The sequence below is a fragment of the Gasterosteus aculeatus genome, chromosome 12, assembly GCF_964276395.1.
Source record: "Gasterosteus aculeatus chromosome 12, fGasAcu3.hap1.1, whole genome shotgun sequence".
In the NCBI taxonomy this organism is placed as follows: Eukaryota; Metazoa; Chordata; class Actinopteri; order Perciformes; family Gasterosteidae; genus Gasterosteus; species Gasterosteus aculeatus.
Window position 1 is genome coordinate 16,591,826 of NC_135700.1, and position 24,023 is coordinate 16,615,848.

General features: G+C 43.7%; 1 protein-coding gene across 3 annotated transcripts in view; it reads left to right on the forward strand.

Annotated features, from left to right (window-relative positions):
* LOC120834834 (talin-2) overlaps positions 1–24,023 on the forward strand; it is a 60,767-nt gene that overhangs the window by 22,110 nt on the left and 14,634 nt on the right. For all 3 annotated transcript variants that reach the window (XM_040203148.2, XM_078085502.1, XM_078085501.1), the window contains exons 3-36: positions 3,286–3,459; positions 3,858–3,955; positions 4,516–4,645; positions 4,897–5,049; positions 5,379–5,521; positions 5,752–5,879; positions 6,115–6,178; positions 6,302–6,406; positions 7,997–8,152; positions 8,759–8,860; positions 9,335–9,411; positions 11,019–11,199; positions 11,467–11,580; positions 11,772–11,880; positions 12,583–12,791; positions 13,743–13,841; positions 14,308–14,475; positions 15,139–15,273; positions 15,569–15,728; positions 16,859–17,025; positions 18,390–18,518; positions 19,050–19,163; positions 19,309–19,422; positions 19,833–19,967; positions 20,290–20,418; positions 20,511–20,613; positions 21,499–21,707; positions 21,995–22,114; positions 22,330–22,527; positions 22,650–22,789; positions 23,006–23,099; positions 23,185–23,274; positions 23,386–23,508; positions 23,595–23,738. In XM_040203148.2, the coding sequence (XP_040059082.2) occupies positions 3,324–3,459; positions 3,858–3,955; positions 4,516–4,645; positions 4,897–5,049; positions 5,379–5,521; positions 5,752–5,879; positions 6,115–6,178; positions 6,302–6,406; positions 7,997–8,152; positions 8,759–8,860; positions 9,335–9,411; positions 11,019–11,199; positions 11,467–11,580; positions 11,772–11,880; positions 12,583–12,791; positions 13,743–13,841; positions 14,308–14,475; positions 15,139–15,273; positions 15,569–15,728; positions 16,859–17,025; positions 18,390–18,518; positions 19,050–19,163; positions 19,309–19,422; positions 19,833–19,967; positions 20,290–20,418; positions 20,511–20,613; positions 21,499–21,707; positions 21,995–22,114; positions 22,330–22,527; positions 22,650–22,789; positions 23,006–23,099; positions 23,185–23,274; positions 23,386–23,508; positions 23,595–23,738 (4,476 nt within the window). In that variant the 5' untranslated portion in view covers positions 3,286–3,323. The remainder of the gene's footprint in view (positions 1–3,285; positions 3,460–3,857; positions 3,956–4,515; positions 4,646–4,896; positions 5,050–5,378; positions 5,522–5,751; positions 5,880–6,114; positions 6,179–6,301; positions 6,407–7,996; positions 8,153–8,758; positions 8,861–9,334; positions 9,412–11,018; positions 11,200–11,466; positions 11,581–11,771; positions 11,881–12,582; positions 12,792–13,742; positions 13,842–14,307; positions 14,476–15,138; positions 15,274–15,568; positions 15,729–16,858; positions 17,026–18,389; positions 18,519–19,049; positions 19,164–19,308; positions 19,423–19,832; positions 19,968–20,289; positions 20,419–20,510; positions 20,614–21,498; positions 21,708–21,994; positions 22,115–22,329; positions 22,528–22,649; positions 22,790–23,005; positions 23,100–23,184; positions 23,275–23,385; positions 23,509–23,594; positions 23,739–24,023) is intronic.

Below are 24,023 nucleotides of genomic sequence, written 5' to 3' on the forward strand. Positions count from 1 at the left end.
GTAATGTGAGCGTGCAGTGGATCAAAGGCGTGTAGGTGTAGCTGGTTTAGTTTGCAGTCAAGAGAGTTTCTGTGCTTATGTATTAGTGTGGGAGGGAAAAGCTTTAATGATTATAGACTTGTGGGTTCTCCGTGCGTGTTAATTTTCCATGCATTTGTGGTTCAGCATGTAAGGTCGGCAGGTCCTTTTCTTCTACTTCACAGGGTTTACCTTTCTTGAACTCTGCTATAAATGACCTTGAATTATCATCTGACGTAACGGCAACTTTATTCGTAAGCCGCATTTCATTACACGTTGACTGAAAGTGCTTCTGGTTAAAAGACAAAACGTAAGAATATATAAAAGAATAAAATCCTATAATCCATAATCAACATCTATAAGAGAACAGATGGCGAGGAGCAAAGCTGACAGGTATGCGAGTAAAGTGCTGTTGAAGCCGCAGACTGACGGCGCCCTGGTGGATGATTCGTGCCGTCAGATATGTACAGCAGGCGGGTAAATAAAGCATATAGACAACCAGATGGGCCTGGATCCAGATGGATTCACCAGCCTGGAGAGGGACGTGGAGGCCGACGGAGGTGAAACTACAACGCTGCCGCTCGGCTTGTTCTCGCGTAGACACACCGAATGTGTAGTATTTGTGTTTGCTTTGGTGTGCGTGGCAGTGTTCCATCGGGACGTCTACTGCCAAACCGTCATGTGCTCCTGCCACTGTAATTTAACATTTTAACTAAATTGATCCGAATAGGCTGTCTAGTCCATAAAACGCACTAAGCTAAATCGACTGGTTCAGATTGATTCTTGACAATTATCTGATGGATTGCCATAGTTTTCTATGATCTAACAATCCTGCTTACGTTCTTTTTGATTGAGGTAAAAACGGCTAAAAAGATACTGTGTGAAACACTGTGTCCTGCTCTTTCAAAGTAGTGTATACATTTTTTAATGGAAGTTCTCTGTTTAGTTGTGTTGGGTCCGGTTACATGATAACCGGTGAGTTTGTTGCTGCTGTTGTTGCGCTGGAGCCAAATTAGCACACAGGCTTTGTAGCGATGGTGACTTGGTTTGGCTCAAGTGTTTTGGGGGCTTCACGTTACCATTTGATCTCTGCAAATCCTTTCTTTCTTTCGCACGGAAGGGAAAGTGCATGATGGGATGATTTGGTGGTGATCTGGGTTTGATGAAGAGACTGTGCTGTATGTGCCTTGTTCGGCATCCTTAGCGTTTGTTTTTTGAGGCTTAATTTCAGTTAAAAAATGTATGTTAAACAAGTTGAATGTCTTCAGTTTTTGTATTACTACAAGGACTAAAAAAAGATTCTGTGTGAGCTGATGAAGGAAGAACTAGTGATTCTGAATAGGGGACAAAATGGCTTTCAATGTGAACAACAATAGGACCGGTACATTTCATTTTCAGTGCAACCGCATGCAGACGTTAGAGCGACATTTTAAGCTGCAACACTCTTGAGCGCGCTTCTAATCCATTGATAACAAGGAAGACTTTAAAATGGATGTGATGGAAGGATGCAAAACGCGTCAACAAAATGAATAAACTTGTATGTCTGCTGGTTTCATATTACAAATGCATAAACAGTGACATGGAAAGGGACCTGTGGATTGTGACAAAGTTAAGACAATTTGACAGTATCTTATTTTTATTTATTTCTCTGCATTTTTTTTTTTTTTTTTTTGCAACGGGCACAAATATGTTTGTAATTGAATTCCTGCCGAGCCGTTGGTCGGTTCCACTGATAACCATTTCATTGTATTTCTTTATCGTTGCTTCCTCTTTCCTCGTGCCTGGTTGCTCATTCTCGAGACTCGTCGAGGCTCAGGCTACAGAAATTAGTCTCAAAGACAAATAACGCATCATGTCTGTGGTTGGTCTATTTTCAGAGGCAAACAAATACAGGCCCAAAGGTCCAACCCAGACCACGAGGCTCCAGTCTGTGATCGCATCACATCAACACAAAGGGGATGGGAAAAACATAAATGTGACCCTAAACCAGATAGTGTCACTTTGGGGATTTTTATGATCTGCATTTGCAGATCAACCCTGTAGCTTTCGTTCACCAAATTATCTCCTGTCAATCACACATTTTCATGGTAGAAATGATTGCTTAACTCTTTGAGAATTTATTTAGCATCGAACCCTAATGCGTAGCTCCTGGATGCTGTGGAGGAGTGTGGACCTTGTGTTCCAGACAAACACCTTCCCGTCTGCGTGTGAACACATCTCACATAGGAACCACATTCTGAACGCATGAGTCAGGGTCAGAAGCTGGCGGAGCAGATGAGGGGCCGCCTGTGTACTTGAGCCATGGCCCTGACCGACCCTTCATCTTTGACCCCCTTGGCACAGAGAGGCCTTGTGTTTTCCAGACAGGAGGTGCTCTGTTAGAGACGTCCATCTCTCTTCTTCTCCTTCCTGAATGTAATCTCTCTGAACCACAACTGGTGTTGAATCATATTTTCACTTCTTTTTAAACTTGCAAAAAAATGGATTCAGTGAACTTGTTGGCAAACTTGGTTCATTATTTATGAACCAAGGTGTGTTCAGCATACTTTTGTGGTTAACTTTATACGTGGTGTAACGGTGTGAGATCAAAACTGACTTTAGCTTAAGATGAAAATCTGGGAATTGCTTTGCTGTCTTCTTCACATATACGGAGGATTGTTTGACAATGTTGTTCCTTTCGCTGCTCATTTGCAAAAGATTGGAGTTCCCTGTTCAGTTTCAGTTGTAGTGGGTTGATTTGACATTTTTGTTTTCTGTTAAAAGTATTTTGTTCAGTATATTTGGCGTCTTTTCTTTGTCTCCGGCAAGGAGCAGATGGGCCGTTTTCTAAAAGTGATGAATTTGTTCTCAACTGGTGTTTTATGAAGCATAACAATGGCTTGGCTGTGCACACATTTGCACTTTCTTTGCATTTATAAAGTTAGATTGTTCATGTAAGAGTGGAAAGAACTTTTCTTTGTGTGTCATCAACTACAAAAAACGCCCAGATGTGTGTCTAATGAGGAAAATGTAAAAAAGACATTTCCTGTTTTATTGAGCATAGCAGTAATGCGCTAATGTACATTAAGTATTTATTACATTGAGTATATTCAAATTAGAAAATCCCAGTTCTACCATGAGTTTAAACGTCCTCTCTTTAACAACGGGAAAGTCTCTGCCAACATCTGGCTCTTTCATCACGGTCCATGAGTTTCATCATGGGGCTTAAGTTTTGGATCTCGTGGACTTAAATAAATAATAATAAACTTCCCTTCCCCTTTTCCACAGTTGTAGGTGCCGTCCCCGCCCCCCCACCGCCTGCCAAGATGGTGGTGCTGTCGCTGAAAATCTGCATTCGCCAGTGCAATGTGGTGAAGACGATGCAGTTTGAGCCCTCCACGGCCGTCTATGATGCCTGTAGGATAATCAGGGAGCGGGTCCCCGAGGCTCAGACGGGACAGGGTGAGAGCCCTGAAATCACACCACATGACGGCTAGTCATCCGAAATCTGAATATGTGCAGTGTTATTCATATGATTATGTAAATAAACTGCTGGCACTGTCTTTAGTAACCAGGTTGTGATGTTTTTCACATTTCTTGTGTCATATATTATAGTTATAATTGATATTCTGAATTATACTAGAGATGAACTACCCCTGTGATCACAGTACGTGTCACTTAAGCGGCCGTACAGTCGTAATGAGACTTTGACGAGACCCCTCAGGTTGGACCCCAGTCAGTCATACAGTCACACCGCTGATCAGAAGGTGTCAGGGTCCAACTTTGTTTCACCCGTCGGCATCATCGTTCCCATTCATCACAAGTCTCTAAAATGCAAATGTTTCTCCTCAATGTTGTAGCTTCAGACTATGGTCTGTTTCTGTCTGATGAAGACCCCAGAAAAGGCATCTGGCTGGAGTCTGGAAGGACGCTGGACTACTACATGCTGCGCAACGGGGTAAAGGCCTCCCGCCGTTTAAGCCAACACACTCCCTGTTTGTTTCTCAGTATATATTTTGGGGGCTTGAAAGCTCTAGTGAGAAAACATGATGATATCTAAAGCTTTGACAGGGGGGTTCCACTCTACTTAGCAGAACAGAAATAGTGAAGCAGAATAAAATCACAGGTCAAAGGGTGCCAAACGCTCGAGCGATTCTGGTCTGTCGTGTAGCGCTTCCTCTCGGTGCATCTGTGAGTTTGGTTTCGCAGCGTTCAATGGTTTCTCTTCAAATCCACCAAAGGCAGCCCAGGTAGGAGGCATGACTGTGACCAATTATTCTAAACCAAATCTCTCCTCATTGTTCGATTGGAAGGGAGCAGCGAGCTTTGATAGGCAGGCGTTAAATAAGGTTTTCCGGCCTATATTCGCCACGCAACTTGGATGCATTTGATTATTTTCTCAGCGGGTACTCTCGCTTTCTCGCTCTCATTCAATTCCTGCATCCCGCTCCATTTTTTTTTTTTTTTAAATCTTTAAAAAAAGAAATTGTATTCTCTCCGTTTTTTGTGTTTGAGCAGGACATCCTTGAATACAAGAAGAAGCAGAGGCCTCAGAAAATCAAAATGTTGGACGGGGCCGTCAAAACAATCATGGTGGACGACTCTAAAACTGTGGGAGAGCTGCTTGTGACCATATGCAGTAGAATAGGTACCCAGTTAATTTAACTAGCCCTTTTCTCCACGCTCTTTGGAGTGTGCTGTATAGCTGCTGTTTAATATACCTTGTATATTTAAATCCAGTGTGTTCTTAACCACGTCTGTATAGCTCCACTATTAGAATGTGTTGTACAAGAGCTTTTGTTTTACATACTTTTTTTAATTGGCCATATTTACATATTATATCCAGCTGGATTCTGGGGGATATTGTGGATGACTCGTTTTTTCCCCTTTCGATTCCAGGCATCACAAACTACGAGGAATACTCTCTGATCCAGGAGACGGTGGAGGAGAAGAAGGAGGACGGAATGGGAACGCTGAAGAAAGACCGGACGCTACTGAGGGACGAGCGGAAGATGGAGAAACTGAAAGCCAAACTGCACACTGACGATGACTGTGAGTTTAGTGGAATCCCATTTGACCCGGTGGTGAAGTTGATGGCGGCCATTGTTTTGCCTAAGTGCTTATGTGCAACACTCGATGGATTGATCTACAAGATCAGCCCAGATGCTTTGTCTTTTACAACTGTAAGCTTTCACATCCGCACATGACGTTACACAGTTTACAGTGTAAGGCTGTGAAATGTCTAAGTCTTCATGGAGCTGGCCGTCAAGGAGCAGTTTAGTAGGCAAATGTATGAGAGTAAAATAAGTTGATGAGATCTCTTTCCCAGTCATATAACGCAGACATCTCGAATAATAATCTGATGTACTTTGTGTTGTCAGTGAACTGGCTGGACCACAGCAGGACGTTCAGAGAGCAGGGGGTGGACGAGAACGAGACCCTCCTGCTCAGACGCAAGTTCTTCTACTCTGACCAGAACGTGGACTCCCGAGACCCCGTCCAACTCAACCTTCTTTATGTGCAGGTCTGACCCCTCGCGCTAGCATGTTGACCACCAGAGGAGAATGTAACTGAAAACCAGGAGCAATGCCGTATCTTCCGTTTCTCCATCACCCCCTGATGGCGACACGTAGCTAGCAGAATGTGCTCTGATTTGGTTACTGAAAATATTAACGCTATGCAGACATCTGACTCAAAGCTATAATATAAGATGTAATTTAATCCTAATTGAGAAGTTTCTTCTGCTTCTTTCAGGCTCGAGATGACATCCTAAACGGTTCTCACCCCGTTTCATTTGACAAGGCCTGCGAATTCGGAGGCATTCAGGCCCAGATCCAGTTTGGACCTCACATAGAACATAAGCACAAACAAGGATTCTTAGAGTAAGCATCCATCCCCCTAGAAGAACCTTTATCCACGCCAAATCATTCGGCATTTTAAAGAAAATCAAAATGTGTTACTCCATATTATTCACAAAATATTAAGTGTAGATTAGACAAATCAAGTACCAATAGAAATATTTATTAAGCATTAAGTCAGCTGCAAGAGTTTATTACATTATTTCTTTAGAGTTTTAGTGCTGATGCTTCTGTATGAATTTCTACTATTATTTTCTAGCTTGAAGGAGTTTCTACCTAAAGAATACATCAAGCAAAGAGGTGCTGAGAAGAAAATATTCCAGGTGTGGTCTTCTTGTCCATTAAAGGAAATGATCGTATTTATTTTACGTTTGTCAATCCTGCACCGGATTTCACCAACTCGTGCAGTCGCTGAATACATATATTACGTATATTTCAATCTGCAGGAACACAAAAACTGTGGAGAAATGACAGAGATCGAAGCCAAAGTGAAATATGTCAAACTGGCACGGTCTCTGAGGACATATGGCGTCTCCTTCTTCCTGGTCAAGGTAAGTTGTAACACAAATGTTTAATTCTCGGACTTCACAAGTTCCACTGCGCTATTCGGGGGAAAATAATCCCCTAGCAAGATCTTTGATCCTGTTGAGGGGGAAAAAAAAAAAATATGATTATCTAAAAAAAGGGAAGTGGTTTTGAATTGGTTGAAATGTAGTCGGAGCCTTTTATGTCCTGATTGTGAGATCTGTTCTTCGGGCTTGCTGTTAACTGGATAAAAAGGTTGAAGGCACCACGCGGCATGTGGGGAAATTATCCGTGTCCGCCTGAACTTTCAAAGCTTTTAATGTCTACTCAAACCAGAAGGAAAAATTTCAAATACATTTATATATATATATAAATTTAAATTTAGTCACAGGAAACTTTCCTGTGTAAACGATATGCCTTCAAAACTCTTCTGACTTCATTTCTGCGCTTTCAAAAATTCGATAATTTCTGGTATTTCATTGAGAAACCTCCCTCGTACTGCTGTTCGTACAGACTCTCTGCCATACAGTTCCTGGCTTTTTTTGAGTAGCTTTTAACACCAGCGGATAAGATTACAGATGACGTATCAAGAGTCAACACTCTGCCTTTTATTCCGGTTACGCGCAAAACACACAACTCTTAAACCGTGTCCCAGCTCCTGGCCTTGCATCTATCTGTTGATCTTATCTGCTCCCCATGTGTTGCTTGCGTCAGTTTTTAGTCCAATCCAGTGGAGCAGAAATAACCCGCGGGAAAAAAATGCAGCTCACAGTCCGTAACCTGGCGAGGCCCCACAGGGTTCACAGGCCCTCCGGGGCTTTTACACTACTCGCCTATTTGCCCTCACGTCACAGCCCATCGCGGACCGTCCATCTGCTCGGCGAATGCAGCTCCTGGAGAAACGCTTTCTCTCTCCGTGCCAGCCAACGGAAAAAGAAGTCAGCTGTTCTGCCATCTCAGAGAGCGCCTGAAGTGTGACATTAGAGGCTTAGTGAATGCGGGGAGGTTGAGGGTTTTTGACAAGCAGATAAAGACATGTTTATGGCGTAATGCTTGAATTACTAAGTGCTTATTTTTCTGGGTAACCGGTTAGTCAGACCCATCTTGGCAGATCGGTCTGACAGCAGAATTAAGAGTTTCAAGCTGCAAGCTTATGAATTTAAATTCTGTCGCTTGAACTGTTAATCTTTCCTTTTTGCTTAATGCCTTTTTATTCAAGTAATACCCTCAGCAGGCCTGGGAATATGGAAATGAGTTGTTTTGTCAAGGGGATAGAATTGACATCTAAAATGGTTTGGTTGGTTGGTGTCTTGTTGACTTTATTAATTTTTCTTTTATTCAGTGAACGTCATGAGAGATTTACAATGTCAGTCACACTTTACTACTGCAGGAAGTGTTACAGTACCAGTGCAATTTAAAAAAATCCAGCTGTGGGATCTTATCAAAGAATTTTAAGTGCAGAAGTTATGGAAGTAAAAGGTTTTCTTAAAATAGCTTAATTTATTAACATACAGCAAAAAGAACTTCTGACATAGCTTCTGACATCACGAATAGAAAAATCACATTTCCAACCAAAACTTAAGAGAGTAGAATGAGTTTTTTCTTTTCTTTTGCAGGAAAAGATGAAGAGCAAGAACAAGCTGGTGCCGCGGCTGCTGGGCATCACCAAGGAGTCTGTGTTGAGAGTGGAGGAGAAGACCAAAGATGTGGTGCAGGAGTGGCCGCTGACCACCGTGAAGAGGTGGGCGGCGTCACCAAAGAGCTTCACCCTGGTAAGACACGGATGCAGACAAACTGGCAGTATCTTACTCGTTGACGCGGAGCATAAATCCTTTGTCGTAAATAAGAAGGACGGGCTCTCTGTGAAGCAGACTGTCGGCCGCACTGGCGATAAAACGATCACCGTAGGGCTCCGTCCGTCTGTCCTTTCACTCCCTCGCACACAAGACTCCTTTGTCTTCCCTGTCGATATCTTTCCTTTGTGTCAGCAGCTCCCAGAGTCAGTGAGCAGTCAATGAACTTGGATTTAATCCTGCAGATGTGGCAGATGAACTGTCTCTATTGTTGAAATGAACACGCACTCTGCGGTTGCTGTTAATTCTGCAGTGCTTTTCGAGCTCTTAGGCGGTGTTTTTGTCACACTGATTCAAAAATAAATTTGATTTGTCGTTCACACGTCAAAGCAGTCATGGATTTTCAAGTCGCGTATAAGATGGGGTCTCTGCATTGATTCATAGCTCAAGTGTGCCCATAAGAGGGCTACAGATTTGTTTATTTTCTGCTTGCTGAATCCTCAGCCTGTGCACAAGCACTACAGTGATTACTTTCCTGCAGCCCATTATAAGATGCATTTTTAAGATTTGACTCTGTGCGTGTAGGACTTTGGGGAATACCAGGAGAGCTACTACTCGGTACAGACCACTGAAGGGGAACAGATCTCTCAGCTCATTGCCGGTTACATTGACATCATCCTCAAAAAGGTGAGCGATTCATCTCTAGAGACAGAGATGCGTCAAAATGAATTGATGATGTCTCAGATCTGTTGGTGCTTGATGTGTTCAGGCTTCTGTGTCAGACGTTTGCAGTTAAATAAACAGAAATGCAGGACAGCTGGTCTCATGTGGCTAAGGGACACTTTAAATAGCTAAAATCCCTGCATGCACATTTGTGTCTCCATTAACTTTCCTCGGATAAGAAGGTGGACAAATATAGTTTGCCTAATGCCTACGAAAAAATGTAAATGTATCTCTGCGCACCTGTCAACAGCTTAGCACAACATGAATATCAAGTGAAAATGTCCTACCTAAAGCCTAGAAACAGAATTAAATCCAGGCATACATTTTTTTTAAATGTTACACAAAATCTGGCATTCAAGATGGCCGTGGTAACCTTTTTTACAAAATCGCTGTGAGCTCCTTTTGACCCACATTTGTTTACATTTCTCTCTGCTGCAGAAGCAAAGCAAGGACCGCTTTGGATTAGAAGGCGATGAGGAGTCAACCATGCTTGAGGAATCTGTGTCCCCAAAAAAGTAGGTCATTTTTAGTAATAACTCTGAAAAGTGTTTTTTGTGTAATAATCCAGTCTGTGGAATAAACACCTCTTTAGTATGGCATAAACATTGTAATATTAACTCATTTGTCCAATTTTTGGATTCAACACATTGTTTTCAACACTTTTACTTTTTTAAGGCCAGACTAGCAAACATTAGCATGCTAACACACCAAACAGAGATAGTAAACATAACTGCTGAAAAATCTGTCAATGTAAGCATATTAGCACGCAAAAGCTAGCAGTTAGCTCAAAGAAAGAAAATGTGCGTAACTACAGCCTCACACATAGAAAGCTTTACAGAAGCAAGAACAGGGAGATAAAGTTGCGCGACAACCACCCTTTGGTTGTATAGGGTAACAGTAGTTCCCATGTAATCTCATCCAGTATCTTTATGGTCCAGTGTAAACTGAGGTATGATAATGGTTGGGCCATTAGCTCAATTTATCATTGCAAATTCTATCAAAAGGCAATAATAGACCTGGTGCTTTTTTAATTTCCTTTCTCACGACGGCTCTTGACCACAGACCACACATCCATCTTCCAGGACCTCATTTCACCACATGAGCGCCTCCTCAGCTGCACTGTATCCTGAGCGATAATCACGATGTAAAGGAAATGTTGCCCCACTGGATGATCAATGGCCCAGTCTGAACATTTCCTGATTAGATGCGTCCTAGCTCATTTATCCACAGTCAACTACTCTCCATGAGTACATGAAGCCCTTTTTCCTGCCTATCCTCAACTGATATTGCTTTCCTGCTATTAACTGAGAGCGTTTACTGCAACTGTTTATGATATTTATTTTCTATTTATCTGGGTTTGTGCACAGGGCCGAAGGCAAATGTCTTTTAGTTCTGCACACTTGGCGATTAAAACTCCAGAGCGACTGACGTGAGGGAAAACAAAACTAAGCTTTGTCCTGCAGATGTTCAGAGTGGGAAGAATCTACAGCCTCTTTTGTATTAGTGACCCACTATGACAAACCAACACAGCCGTGTTCAACTCTCCAATGGACACGTAGCAAAAAACAAACGTGTGCTTGTTTTGTCTTTCTGGTAACACGTTTTCCAGTTAGTGTTGTTTGCGTTCTTGTTGGATAAACACACACACTCCGGAAATGGGCGTTATTTACAATGCAATACCATGGTATTTTTCCTACTTTGTACTGTGCTTGCCTATCAGTGGTGGGCAGATTATCAGTGCCTTAGCGTAGCATGCATGCATGATGCAAAGGTGAGCGGTGCAAACGGATAAGCGTGTCATTGGAATGAGGCAGCGCATCGTGGAAATAAGGTCTGTGATGTTCAGCGGAGAATGAACATCAAGGGACGGATGAAGGACCATGTCTCTTTTTCACTAAAACTAACAATGAAGGATTCTGTCAATACTTCTCCACAAAACCAACCTTGTTTGAATAGTGACTGATGCATAGGACATGTTAAGCATTTAACAATTTGCTTTGGAAAAGCTTAAGAATATAAGAGAAAATACAAAAAGCTTTTGGTGTCAGATGGGGGGGGGACAAAACATGGTGTTGGCTTTCAGGGAGCCCTTAGCACTAACTTCCTATTGATGTGCCTGCAGGTCGACCATCCTTCAGCAGCAGTTTAATCGCGTGGGCAGGGTGGAGCATGGCTCTGTGGCACTGCCGGGGGTGATCCGCTCCGGCTCCATTGGCACGGAGTCGCTCAGCATGGGCACCATGCCGTCTGCCCAGCAGCAGATCACAATGGGTCAGATGCACCGTGGACACATGCCACCTCTGGTAAGAACAGCACAATGGCTCCCAGTGTGATGTTTGTGTAGTTTTCATTCACAGATGAAGGCCCTTTTTAAACGCGTGTGCCACTCAAGTTTGTCCTAAACAACCAAACGGGTGTATCAACCTTTTTTTCCTCCTCTCTCGCAGCTGGTACCTTTTTACATACAATTCGATTTTCCAAAGGTGCAATCATCGTCCCTCAGCACGGCGTCTTGAAAAATCCCTCTAGGAGGAGTTTTGTGAACCTGTTTTGTCTGTGTCGATGTGCAGAGTTCAGCTCAGCAGGCTCTGATGGGGACCATCAACACCAGTATGCAAGCTGTGCAGAAAGCCCAGATTGACCTCGGAGAGGTCGACAACCTGCCGCCGCTGGGACAAGACATGGTACCGTAACGGTCACATACATGTACCAAGAGATAAATACTAAATACTCATACACGTCTCTTCCAATGCATGGTTTAGATAGAACAGCCATGAAACTAAATTATAATTCTACAGACGGACCGCCATGTTTGGGTGCATTTCGCCTCAGTAAATTGTTGACTTTTGGTGTGGTCTCTTCCTGTGTACCCCAGGCATCCAAGGTGTGGATCCAGAACAAGATGGATGAGTCAAAACATGAGATCCACTCGCAGGTCGACGCGATCACTGCAGGAACCGCCTCTGTTGTCAACCTCACTGCTGGTCAGTTGCACTGCTGCTACTCCGCAGACTGTGTCCGGGTTCGTCTGCTACCAAGGCTTTACTGCAATTCACTGGGCATTAAGTTCCAATGTCAGTTTCAATGGCACTGGGTCACATTATGTATGTATATATGTGCACAGCCGTTGTGTGATTCATTGGAGGCCTGTAAGGAATGCTTAATAAAAGCAGCAAAAGTGTTGAGACGCGCTCTCGGTTTTACAAGTACATTTTAGAGTTTCTCTTTTCTGCAGAGCTCAAATGATCTGGCCAATTAGTGAGTTCAAAGCATATCCTTTGCATCTGTCTGGTGTTCATTAACATTAGTGTAGATCCTGTATAAAGTCTAACAGATCTCTCATATCCTGCTGTGGGCTGGTTTAACAGGGCTCGGTAAAGGTCTATAATCTATTGACTAAACCATTCCAGGTTGAAATTGGGGGATTATTATTTTCCTTTATTCCTTTATTATTATCTTTGTTTTTGTGATAACAATTTGTCCCAAATATGTCAGTTTTGCTAGCCTTTAATCTCCATTAAACTCTTTGTTTGGCAATAATCTTTTAAATCTTTAACAAGACCCTGTGAAGAGCAGTTCCCTTTCCCTCTGTTTGGGTTTGGACAAGCTTTGTTTTATTCACGCTACGACTATTCATCTAATGGCCCCTGTTTCATTTTACCCCTTTCCCTCTCTCCCGATCTCAGGTGACCCGACCGACACAGACTACACCGCCGTGGGCTGCGCCATCACCACCATCTCCTCCAACCTGACAGAAATGTCAAAGGGTGTGAAGTTACTGGCTGCACTGATGGAGGACGACGTGGGCGGAGGGAATGACCTGATGAGGGCGGCCCGGACGCTGGCAGGGGCCGTGTCTGACCTGCTGAAGGCCGTGGAGCCGGCTTCTGGAGAGGTGAGCAAAGGAACTAGCAACCATGAAAACAACAATATCATTCTTTCTGAAACATTCGGCGTATTTCTTTGCAATACTTTTTAGTATTGTATAGATATTACCATATGAACCTTTTCTCTTGCCTTCTGAAATCACCTATTCAGGTTTTCTCCCTTTCCAATACGACAAATACAGGGTGGAATGGGCGATTATACTATAGGCATTGAAGTGGAAAATATAGAGGAAAATCGATGCGAGAGGAAGAGACGAGAGTAATTTGTGAAAATGAAGTCTGACTCCGGGTCTTAGCCGAGCAAACTTTTCCCTGTGTGTTTTTAAATTACAAAAAAATGTGAATCAAATTTGTCATCCAGTAGCTGTACGCAGCTGATGTGTCTCCAATGATGAAGTGTCTGTCCTCCTCCAAACTACTACTAATCATATTTCCATCCTCTCCTGCTGGCCGGCTTCGGCTAATTGCATTGTCCAAGTCTTCCTTAACGAGGGATGAACGGCAGACATTTGGTGCCTGTATGGAAACAGAACGTTCTCAATGTCGTCTTCTTCTACTTGCTTTGCAGCGCTGTCCTTTTCTTACTTAAGATCTATTAAGTTTGTTGTTGTTTTGTTCTGGGAGAACATTCAGAAGTCAATGTACTGTACAGCTTCTTGCTGGTGTGCATTGCTCACAGCTCCGTCTGGCTTTTGGACATCACTAAGCCGTATACACTTATCCTACCAACCGTTGCACAACTTGAGACCTGTGGGGTAGTTGGACAAGAGTGTTTGTTCGTTAACTAACCGTCTAAAAACAGCAACATGATGTATTAGTTTGTGTTTAAATTGTTCACTACTTGCTATGCAATGCTCAACTGGCAGCATGTAGCACAGCAAAACCCATCACGTGATGTATTTTCCAACCATGCGTCCTAATGCAGTCTCTCGACCTGATGGTTTTCTTTGTGCGTGCAGCCCAGGCAGACCGTGTTGACGGCAGCAGGCAGCATCGGCCAGGCCAGCGGAGACCTCCTGCGCCGAATTGGAGAGAGCGAGGCGGACGAGAGGTTCCAGGTAATGCCGATTTACCATCGTCATCATCCTTGCACTCTGTGTAATAATAATAAAACGAGAACCTCGGGCGTCCGTTAATCAAAAACACATTGTAACCAGGGGGATATTGAGGTAATACATTTATATTTTTAATTTGGAATTGAATGCTCATCCAGCTGTTCTTCTTTCATGTATTTCATACTTGGATGCGTCACAACTGTTCGCCAAAGGATACACATTAATCAAATCTTATATTTGACCTGACAGGCCAAACTGTATTTTAACCTAATTTATTGTGCATATTTGAGCTAATCTTATTATGACAACATGGGTATAAGGAATTATTATTTCCCCTTATCTCCACAGATCAGATGACAATGCCACAATATTTATAACCGTTAGAGAGAATTATGTAAGCATGTTTTTGGAAAGACTGAGCAGTGTGCTGCTAGGATTCCTATTTATCTTTGCCTCCCCGCGTTTGTAGGACATCCTGATGAATCTGGCCAAAGCAGTGGCCAACGCTGCAGCCATGTTGGTGCTGAAGGCCAAGAACGTGGCCCAAGTGGCTGAGGACACCGGGCTTCAGAACCGGGTCATTGCTGCTGCAACCCAGTGTGCCCTGTCCACCTCCCAGTTGGTGGCATGTGCCAAGGTACCACAACATGTTTGATTTATTGTACTAAAGGACAGGTGTCGTATCTTGTTTGTGTGATATGTGCTCAATTTCCAGAAATGCATTCTGTGGATATTATGCAAATGATTGGATGGTCTGATGTTTTCCCATTCATTATGCGTGATCTGTCACTGATTTAAATATTACCCTTGCAGTTGGACAACAATAACTAATTTTCTATGATCCGTTCTTATAAGAAGATATTTGGGAGAAAAATAAATCCTCAAACATTAAAAATAAAGTCTTAATTTATCTGCCGTAAAGGAGCGTGAATATATCAGGATACACCAAGGCACCATTATATACCCTGTGCACGCATTTTATCTGAATGCCTTTAATTGAACAACCCACATGTGTCTAATTAGCCTAAATGCCCTCATGGATCCCAATCGGAATGGTTTCATTCACTTAACAAATCCTCACCTCTCAGTAATGCGGCAATGAGGACCATCAGCGGAATCCTTTTCCAATGTTTTTTCCCTCCCGTTGCTCTTTCTGCTGTTCTGTGTAAACCGTAATTTAATGAAGACTGTAGCAGTGGGTTCCCTCACATTAAAAAATATATATATATATATATATATATATATATAATGTATTCGTGCGTTACTGTCACAACAAATAACTTCTTTCTCGTGGTCGCAGGTGGTGAGTCCGACCATCAGCTCACCCGTTTGCCAGGAGCAGTTAATCGAAGCTGGAAAGCTTGTGGATCGCTCGGTGGAAAGCTGTGTGCAGGCCTGTCTCTCGGCTACAGAAGACGGCGACCTCCTCAAACAGGTCAGCTGGATCGATGTTAAGACCAAGTGTGCGTTGAACTCTTTTCCCGGTTTGTCCCGGACGTTTCATCATAAGCTGCACCCATGAATGGCAATTTTGCAACAAATAGCGTCTTCTCTTTTAAAAAAAAAAAATGTATTTGTTGAAGGCATTTGGTTTTTGGTACTAACACCCAGCTTAAGAAGCAATAAAGATAATGAGTTAGGTGAGCTTAGCTTCAACCCGTTGGAATAAGACGCACAGGCTAGTGCTGCTTAAGAGACTGGGCACTAACGGTAATGACGTCCATCTGAAGGTGAGCGCAGCGGCGAGCGTGGTGAGTCAGGCTCTGGGAGATCTCCTGCAGCACGTCCGGCAGTACACCTCCAGGGGGGAGCCCATCGGGCGCTATGACCAGGCCACAGACACCATCATGACGGTCACCGAGAGCATCTTCACCTCCATGGGAGACGCAGGTGAGTCCAAAAGGCTGAAAAAACGCCAGGTATTTTCAGTGAGGTTTTATATTTGTGAGCTATTATTATTATTATTATTACCTCTGAAACCCCTTCTTAGCATGTCCTGTTTTTAAATAGGTGACGAAAAAGCCTATAAACTGGCTCTCCAAACCTCTCAAATTTCCGCTTTGTGCGTAGATTGCTCACTGACTCGTTCATTCCATCTCCTCCTCAGAGGGATGGTGGGTTTGAACGGACTGCTGTCAGCAATGATGAAGCCCCAGTGGAAAGCTGACAGGGATCTTAGCAAGTCTGACAGCAGAGAAAGACAGACAGATGGATGGAGAGGGATTCATAGAGAACGTCCCGGCCCAGCTTAGCCTGTTCCATTAGCTTGATGGACAACTAGAATTGTTGTTTGCTCTGCGGAGGCCTGAATACGTGCTGTTAGCTGGCAAATGTCGCCTTTTGAACCGGTGTTCAATATGTAATGTAACAATGTAAAACAGTGAATCCTTATGCTGGAATATCAGCTGATGCTCCCTCATGAATTATTGCCAAATCGCTTGTGCCAGGTTAACAACACTTTCCTTTCCACCCTTTGAAAATATTATAATCTGCGTAATGAGAAAAGACAGAGGAACTCATTAACACCAGAAGTGGTGGAATAATTGTGTCTTCACACTGTCGCATACAGGTGTTAGAACGTGATGCACATCTGATCAGGGAGAAGTGTACGACCGTTTTGGAGATTCAACGCCGTCGAGCTCAGTGAAAGATCTTCGTTTTTTGGGATGTTAATGTGGAACTTTTTCAAAAGCTCTATTGTTTACGTTATCAAACAACATGAGTGGACTAATCAGTCATTTTACCAATAACCTTTGAATTTCTCTTACCTAGAAATATGTATCTACTCCACTAAGATGTTCCAGCATTGCATCATTAGCCCAAACTCCTTCTACACAAAGCAGTAATCATGCTCAGTTGTTATTGATTTTTTCTTTTCTTTTTTTCCCCCACAAAAAGCCAGAGCTAAGCAGTTGAATTTAAATATTACTTTATCAACACGCTTGCATTTCCTCCATTAATCCACTCCTCTCACCTTTTTGCCCCTCACCCTCGACACCTCCTCTGTCCTCTCGTCCCAGGAGAGATGGTCCGTCAGGCTCGGGTGTTGGCTCAGGCCACCTCGGACCTGGTGAATGCTATGCGGTCCGACGCCGAGGCCGAGGTGGACGTCGACAATTCCAAGAAGTTGCTGGCAGCTGCTAAATTGCTGGCTGACGCAACAGCGAGGATGGTGGAGGCGGCGAAGGTAACATGCAAAGCACGTAATATTTATTGGGTTCATTACCTGCAGAGACGGCTTGTTGTTTTCACCCTGTGACTCGATGGTTTTGCATTTATATCTCAACAGAAAGCAGTAAGCTTCCTGAAGAGATACTGTGAAAACGCGCTTTAGTCAAAGCTTAATTCCGTGATAAACGTACAGGAACGTGTATTAAATTAGACTTCTGCCCTTCCTCAGCTTTGGACCAGTGGGCTCCAGTAAAGAGGGAGTCACTTGAGGTTCAGTGTCACGAATCAGCCCGGAGAAATGCATCTTTCTGACGCGTGTTTTGAGGTTCAATCGCAATTGTTTCAGATCCTAAATCCAGATGAAAATCTTATTCCAGTGTGCACTTATCACAATGAAACGCAGAGGGGACTAAGAATGACAGTTTGTGAGGTGTTTTATAAAAGAAAGATCATAAGAAAAAGGCGTGTTTTGTGGAGGAAAAAAAAATGCAATGCATTTGGATGGTGAACTTCCTGAGAGCTTCTCACATCTGAAGTTTCCATCACTGCGTTAAGACCTCAAACTCCCTATCCTGATGAAGGACCCAGGCAGTCTTCTTCCATCCATCGCTTTACATCAGTCTCACTAGCTGTCTGCATAATCGCTCTGATAAAACTCTCCACTTCCACCATGAAAATGAAATTATGCCCTCCAGCCGGTTTGATGCCAGACTTGTCACTGTTGCAGCTGTAGATTTATCTGCGTCAATGGAGGGTCCTACTTCAGGCACCCGTTGCCTTGGTAACTGATTGATTGAGCTTGTGCAATTTTTTTTTTTTTTTACAGCTCACTATAATCATGCTTGTTTTTTTTGTTTTTTTTAAAGCTCTCGTCAAGTTATTGTTAGGCACTTATTTCTATTGTGGCTTTTAGAAGCAAGCTCCCTATTATGAAATCTTCAACCTCTTCTGGAAACGACACTTTAAATGAATTATGCAAATTGTGGGGTCGAACAGGTTTTCAGCAGAGCAAACTCTCGGTACTCGACGGTGGCCGCAGGTGAAGCCGCAGAGCTCTAATTAATCAACCAAATGGCAGCAGAACCTAATCACAGCTCCGCGGGAGGCAGGGACTTGCCGAGTGATAATGGTCTCCGCTGAACACCGTTCACTTGGGTTGCTGGTTTCATGAACTGGGAAAAGGAAAAGAGCGGCTAGTCTCTTCACATTTTAACCTTCGACAAAGAAGTGATGAGGACATTCTGCATCATGTTTAAGGCTCTGGCTACACTGGTTGTATATTCTAAGATGACTCGTGTGGAGGTGATTAGCGCAAACATGTTCATTCGGAAATGATGATGCTTTTAAGAAGAATCGGAAATAACGTTTTTGTGTTGTCAGGGCGCAGCGGCGTACCCCGAGAATGAGGACCAGCAGCAAAGACTGCGGGAGGCTGCGGAGGGACTGCGTGTGGCCACAAATGCTGCTGCGCAGAATGCCATTAAAAAGAAACTAATTAACAGACTAGAGGTCAGTGATGCCACCGATCAATCCTTAATGTCGTTATTTCTAAATCACCAAATACTAAGAGATCGCATCACCATTTATCAGTGCAGCTGGAGACCTTTTGTGTCTGGGAATATTCAATATAATATCAGCCGCACGTCTTTGCCATAAAATGTGATTTGTTTTTACAGTTTTAGATTTGTTGCTGCTAAATGTTCCTCAAATAGGAAAAAGTTCAGTCATTAAAATGGAAGTTTTGCAGAATTAGATGCTGAAGTTTTGTCCTTTTTTATAATTGTCTATAATATGCAGCTGTATGCATATTTCATTAATATTGATTAATTAATGTAATATTAAGATTCATTAATGTATTAGTTTTGTATTAACAAGGTTTATACAACCTTTATTTATGCTGTGTATTTATGCGTTGTACTATGCTATTGAGTAAATTATCAGCATCTTACATTGACGGATCAGATGCTTTTAGAAATGGACTGATTTACTGTTGAACCATGTGGTACCTGTGGATGTTTTATTTGTCTTTGTATGTCTCAGAATGCCGCTAAGCAAGCTGCGGCTGCAGCGACACAGACAATCGCTGCTGCTCAAAACGCTGCTGCCTCCAACAAGAACACTGCTGCTCACCAGCAGCTGGTGCAGAGCTGTAAGGTGAGAATCAATGCTGACCGTACGGTGCCGCTTTCATTTTGATGCATTTTGTGAAATAAATTAAAGTTTGAATGGTGATTATATGACAGATTTCTTACCGTCATTCAAACTGCATTTAAACCTGCTCATATGCATTTGTGTGTAGGCAGTGGCCGACCACATCCCACAACTGGTCCAGGGGGTGCGTGGCAGTCAGGCAAAACCAGAGGACCTTAGTGCACAACTAGCACTTATCATTGCCAGCCAGAACTTCTTACAGGTGCAGTACACAAAAACACGCACACACACACAATGTCATTCACATTCCGGATTTGTTTAAGGGGAGATTTACTTACACAATATGTTTGAGACCCCGGCTGATGGAAGTATAAATAATGTTTGTGACATATACAGAACCATTTAAAATAGGCCAGCCTCAACCTCTATTTGGTGTAAGCATGCAATTAAAGAAGCACTGAGCTGGTGGGATTATGCATTTATGCCTCAGTTGCACTTTTAAAGCTGATGGACAAGCGTGAAGTGTCCACCTATACCAACACATAATTAAACCTTTGCCCCTTTCTTTGGCCCGGTGCAACGTTTAGTGTTTTATGCGATTCCTTAACGCTCTCAGGAATAATATAATTCTATCCAATGGTTTTAATTGAGTAAAAACATTTCATTTTGCAGCCTGGTAGTAAGATGGTGACCTCGGCAAAGTCGTCTGTCCCAACCGTCACGGATCAGGCTGCAGCCATGCAACTGGGTCAGTGTGCCAAGAACCTGGCCACCTGCCTGGCTGAGCTGAGGACGTCTGTTCAGAAGGTAAAGCACCGAAGGATTCACATGCAGGCAGTCACTGTATTTTCTGTGCAAAAACAAACTACTTCAGATTTCTCGTGGAAAAAATAAAGTCATAGTCGTCAAGTGAATAAAGATAAAGAAATGTTCTGCTTATTCCACATCAGATGAGTTGAGGAGTTTACCTTTCACATTGTTTCATCACTTTTCACAACAGTTCATCACTTTCATCACGCTGAAACTGAAAATAAATAAAATATGTATTTTTCAATACAAGTGCAAAACATAATACTGGAAATCCAACGTAGCTATGTGAATAACGAGTGACTGGTATATCATGTCCTAGGCTCATGAAGCCTGCGGCCCCATGGAGATCGACTCTGCGCTCACTGCCATCCAGACCCTGAGAAGTGAGCTGCAAGATGCCATGCTGACTGCCATGAACTCCAAGCTGAAACCACTACCAGGGGAATCGGTAAGACACTATATTTTACACTTTGCAGCCTAATATTTAGTGAGCTGCATATGAAGCCGGAGTCCTATTTTCCTCCATTTCCTCTGCTGCAGTTGGAGAAGTGTGCTCAGGATCTGGGCAGCACCTCTAAGTCAGTGGGATCATCCATGGCGCAACTACTCACCTGCGCAGCACAAGGAAATGAACACTACACAGGTTGGTAATACTGACACACTGACTTCTTCACAAATATATCTTACCTTAAACAAGGAGCATAACTCACGTAATCACCTCCATCCACCTGCTTTTTTTAGTTTTCAAATATACATATGAAAATAAACCTAGAGGTTTTGCTGTAAACGTAGATGGTGTCAAAGCATTTAATGTTGGAGATCCTTGATGTTACTCTTTCGTCTAAATATGTAGTTACTGCCGCATACATTTGTCTGTCTAAGTTCATTATTCTTAGTTACCAAAATTGTTTGCTTTGCAGAATACACTGTACTAACTCTAAGGCTACTTTGTGTGAAGCTGTAGGTCATTGTATCATATTCAGAACATTTAGACAGGAGAAATTCTCATATTTGACATTTGTTTCTACTTCCTGTGACCAAATGTTATCAATGCCAACAGGATGTCAGTCGTTTAGATCAGTGGTCCCCAACCAGGCCGCACCACAGAAAGCTTATATATATATATATTTTTTTCTTCAGAAAAATGTTTTATTTTGAAAATTGACCGGATTTTCTCCTAATTATGTGCGCTTGTCCCTCTGACATATTCCCCATGCGTCACCAGGCGGTTCTTTTCACGTTTACAATTGTCCTTACCGTGCACGGCAGTTTCGCCCACCAGCGAACACTACACCCCCCCCTCCCAGCGAACACAGAGCGCGCGACTACTACACCCCCCCCCCCCCCCCCCACCCCCGTCGGACCTTCTCGACCGGTCCGCGAAATATTGTCTGTCATGAAAACGGTCCGTGAGGTAAAGAAAGTTTAGGGACCACTGGTTTAGATTACAAAAAATGGCAGTGACTTTGTTTTTGTAACAATCCTCACTAGTCGTTGTACTTTCTTTTACCTGTGATTCTGTGTGTAGGAATAGCAGCCAGGGAGACGTATCAGGCCCTCAGAACGCTGGCCCAGGCGGCCCGCGGCGTCGCCGCCTCCACCACGGACCCCAAGGCTGCTGCCGCCATGCTGGACTCCGCTCGGGATGTCATGGAGGGCTCGGCGCTTCTCGTCCACGAGGCCAAGCAGGCCCTGGTTTCCCCCGGCGACGCTGAGAGTCAGCAGAGGCTGGCGCAGGTGAGACACTGTTTTGGACCTCTCGGACAAAAGGAGACTACTCTTGATGTCACTCTTTTAAACATCTTTTCATCTTGAAACAATACATACTGAAATTTAATCTAAGATTAAGAATCCTGCGCTGTTCTTTTCATTGCTTCGCTGAGGCCCATTTCACGTCGTCATACGCTTCGGTTTTGGCCTTTGTGATGTAACAATACAGTTTGTGAATTAGTAGAGCAGTTAATCTGCTGTGTAAAGATGATTCCCTCTAACTCATTCTACCATGAACATGCTGTGCGTTCCAGGTGGCCAAGGCTGTATCTCATTCCTTGAATAGCTGCGTCAACTGTCTGCCTGGACAGAAGGATGTCGACATGGCTCTCAAGAGCATCGGGGAGACCAGCAAGAAGCTGCTGATTGAAACTGTGAGTGGCCTCTGCCGGCAAAATCACCATTCCTGTCTTTAAGTGCCGCACAGCAGGAAGAGCCTTGAGGAAATGAATCAAGATAAATGACATTAACAGTGAAATGGACTCGTTTATCTCCCAATGAACGGGCGATCTGGCTGCGTTTACCTCGATGCGCGACAGTCATTTAACTGCTTTTTGTCATTCTTTCATCGAACGTGTCCTTCGTTCAGATCCCTCCGGCTTCCAAGTCCTTTCAGGAGGCCCAGAGCGAACTGAACCAAACTGCAGCAGACCTGAACCAGTCGGCGGGCGAGGTGGTCCATGCCTCCAGAGGCTCCAGCAGCCAGCTGGCGGTGGCCTCCGGGAAGTTCAGCGAAGACTTTGATGAGTTCCTCGATGCCGGCATCGAGATGGCCGGGCACACTCAGGTCTGTCTTATTGTTTGTCTTTTACAAAGGTCTCTGCCGGCCTTTTTTCATTAAAGCTGCAAGATGACTTTCCAAATGCAATTGCAATTTGCAATTTGATGATGTTATGTGTTGTATTTTAGAAAAAGGACGACCAGGTGCAGGTTATTGGTAACTTGAAGAACATCTCCATGGCTTCCAGCAAGCTGCTGCTGGCAGCGAAAAGTCTGTCTGTCGACCCCGCAGCAGCAAATGCTAAAAACCTTCTTGCTGCTGCTGCAAGGTACCACAGCTAGGTGTGTGTGTGTGTGTGTGTGTGTGTGTGTGTGTGTGTGTGTGTGTGTGTGTGTGTGTGTGTGTGTGTGTGTGTGTGTGTGTGTGTGTGTGTGTGTGTGTGTGTGTGTGTGTGTGTGGCAGGCAAGTATTCACTGCTTAAATCTCACAGTGCATATTTCATATTGATCTCTTAAAAAAAAATTCTGCTCGTCCTTCGTTTCAGAGCAGTGACTGACAGCATTAACCAGCTGATCACACTGTGTACACAGCAAGCTCCCGGACAGAACGAGTGTGACAACGCCCTGAGAGAACTGGAGGTAATACTCGTGATCAAACCAGTTTAATCCGCAAGGCATGACGGGGGAATTTGGGACATTTCTCATGTGGAATTCATCCTCGCAGGCTGTCCGAGGAATGCTGGACAATCCCAACGAGCCGGTCAGTGACCTGTCTTACTTCGAATGCATCGAGAGCGTGATGGAGAACTCAAAGGTGGGCATTCAATCCCTGAAGCACTCTGCGCGCACACACACACAGCTTCGCGTCCTAAGCATTCCTGCCTTCTTTCTTTGCTCCGCTGTCCTGGTCCTTTGTTCGGTATAGGTCCTGGGAGAGTCCCTGGCGGGAATTTCTCAGAACTGCAAGACTGGAGATGTGCCGTCGTTTGGGGACTGTGTAGGTTCAGCCTCAAAAGCCCTGTGTGGTCTCACTGAAGCTGCAGGACAGGTACAGAACGAAGCAGCCTTTCTTTCTTGGTAGTGGCGATGGTGGTACAGTTTCATGACGGGAGTTTTGTTCTTTTTCTTCCACAGGCCTCCTACCTGGTGGGGGTGTCTGATCCCAACAGTCAGGCGGGGCACCAGGGCTTGGTTGACCCCATCCAGTTCGCCAAAGCCAACCAGGCCATTCAGATGGCCTGTCAGAATCTCGTAGACCCAGGCAGTAGTCCCTCTCAGGTACATGTTCTCATTATAACATTCATCAAACAGTCATTGTGACAGCGTTAGGTATCGGCAGTATGATTTAGATGGGTGCTTTTGATTTTTTACCAATATGGTTTTTATAGCACTTTATTGCAAATACTTTCAGAAGTGTCAAACTGCGTTGCCTGACGCACTGCATTCTTTTTTTTCTTTTTTTTACCCAATTAAAAGCCCTCTGAGGCATTCTTGCATACGTTACTTTCCACCTCGCTATACCAGAATTTAAGCAGAGATCTTTGCAAGTTCAGCTTATTTAAC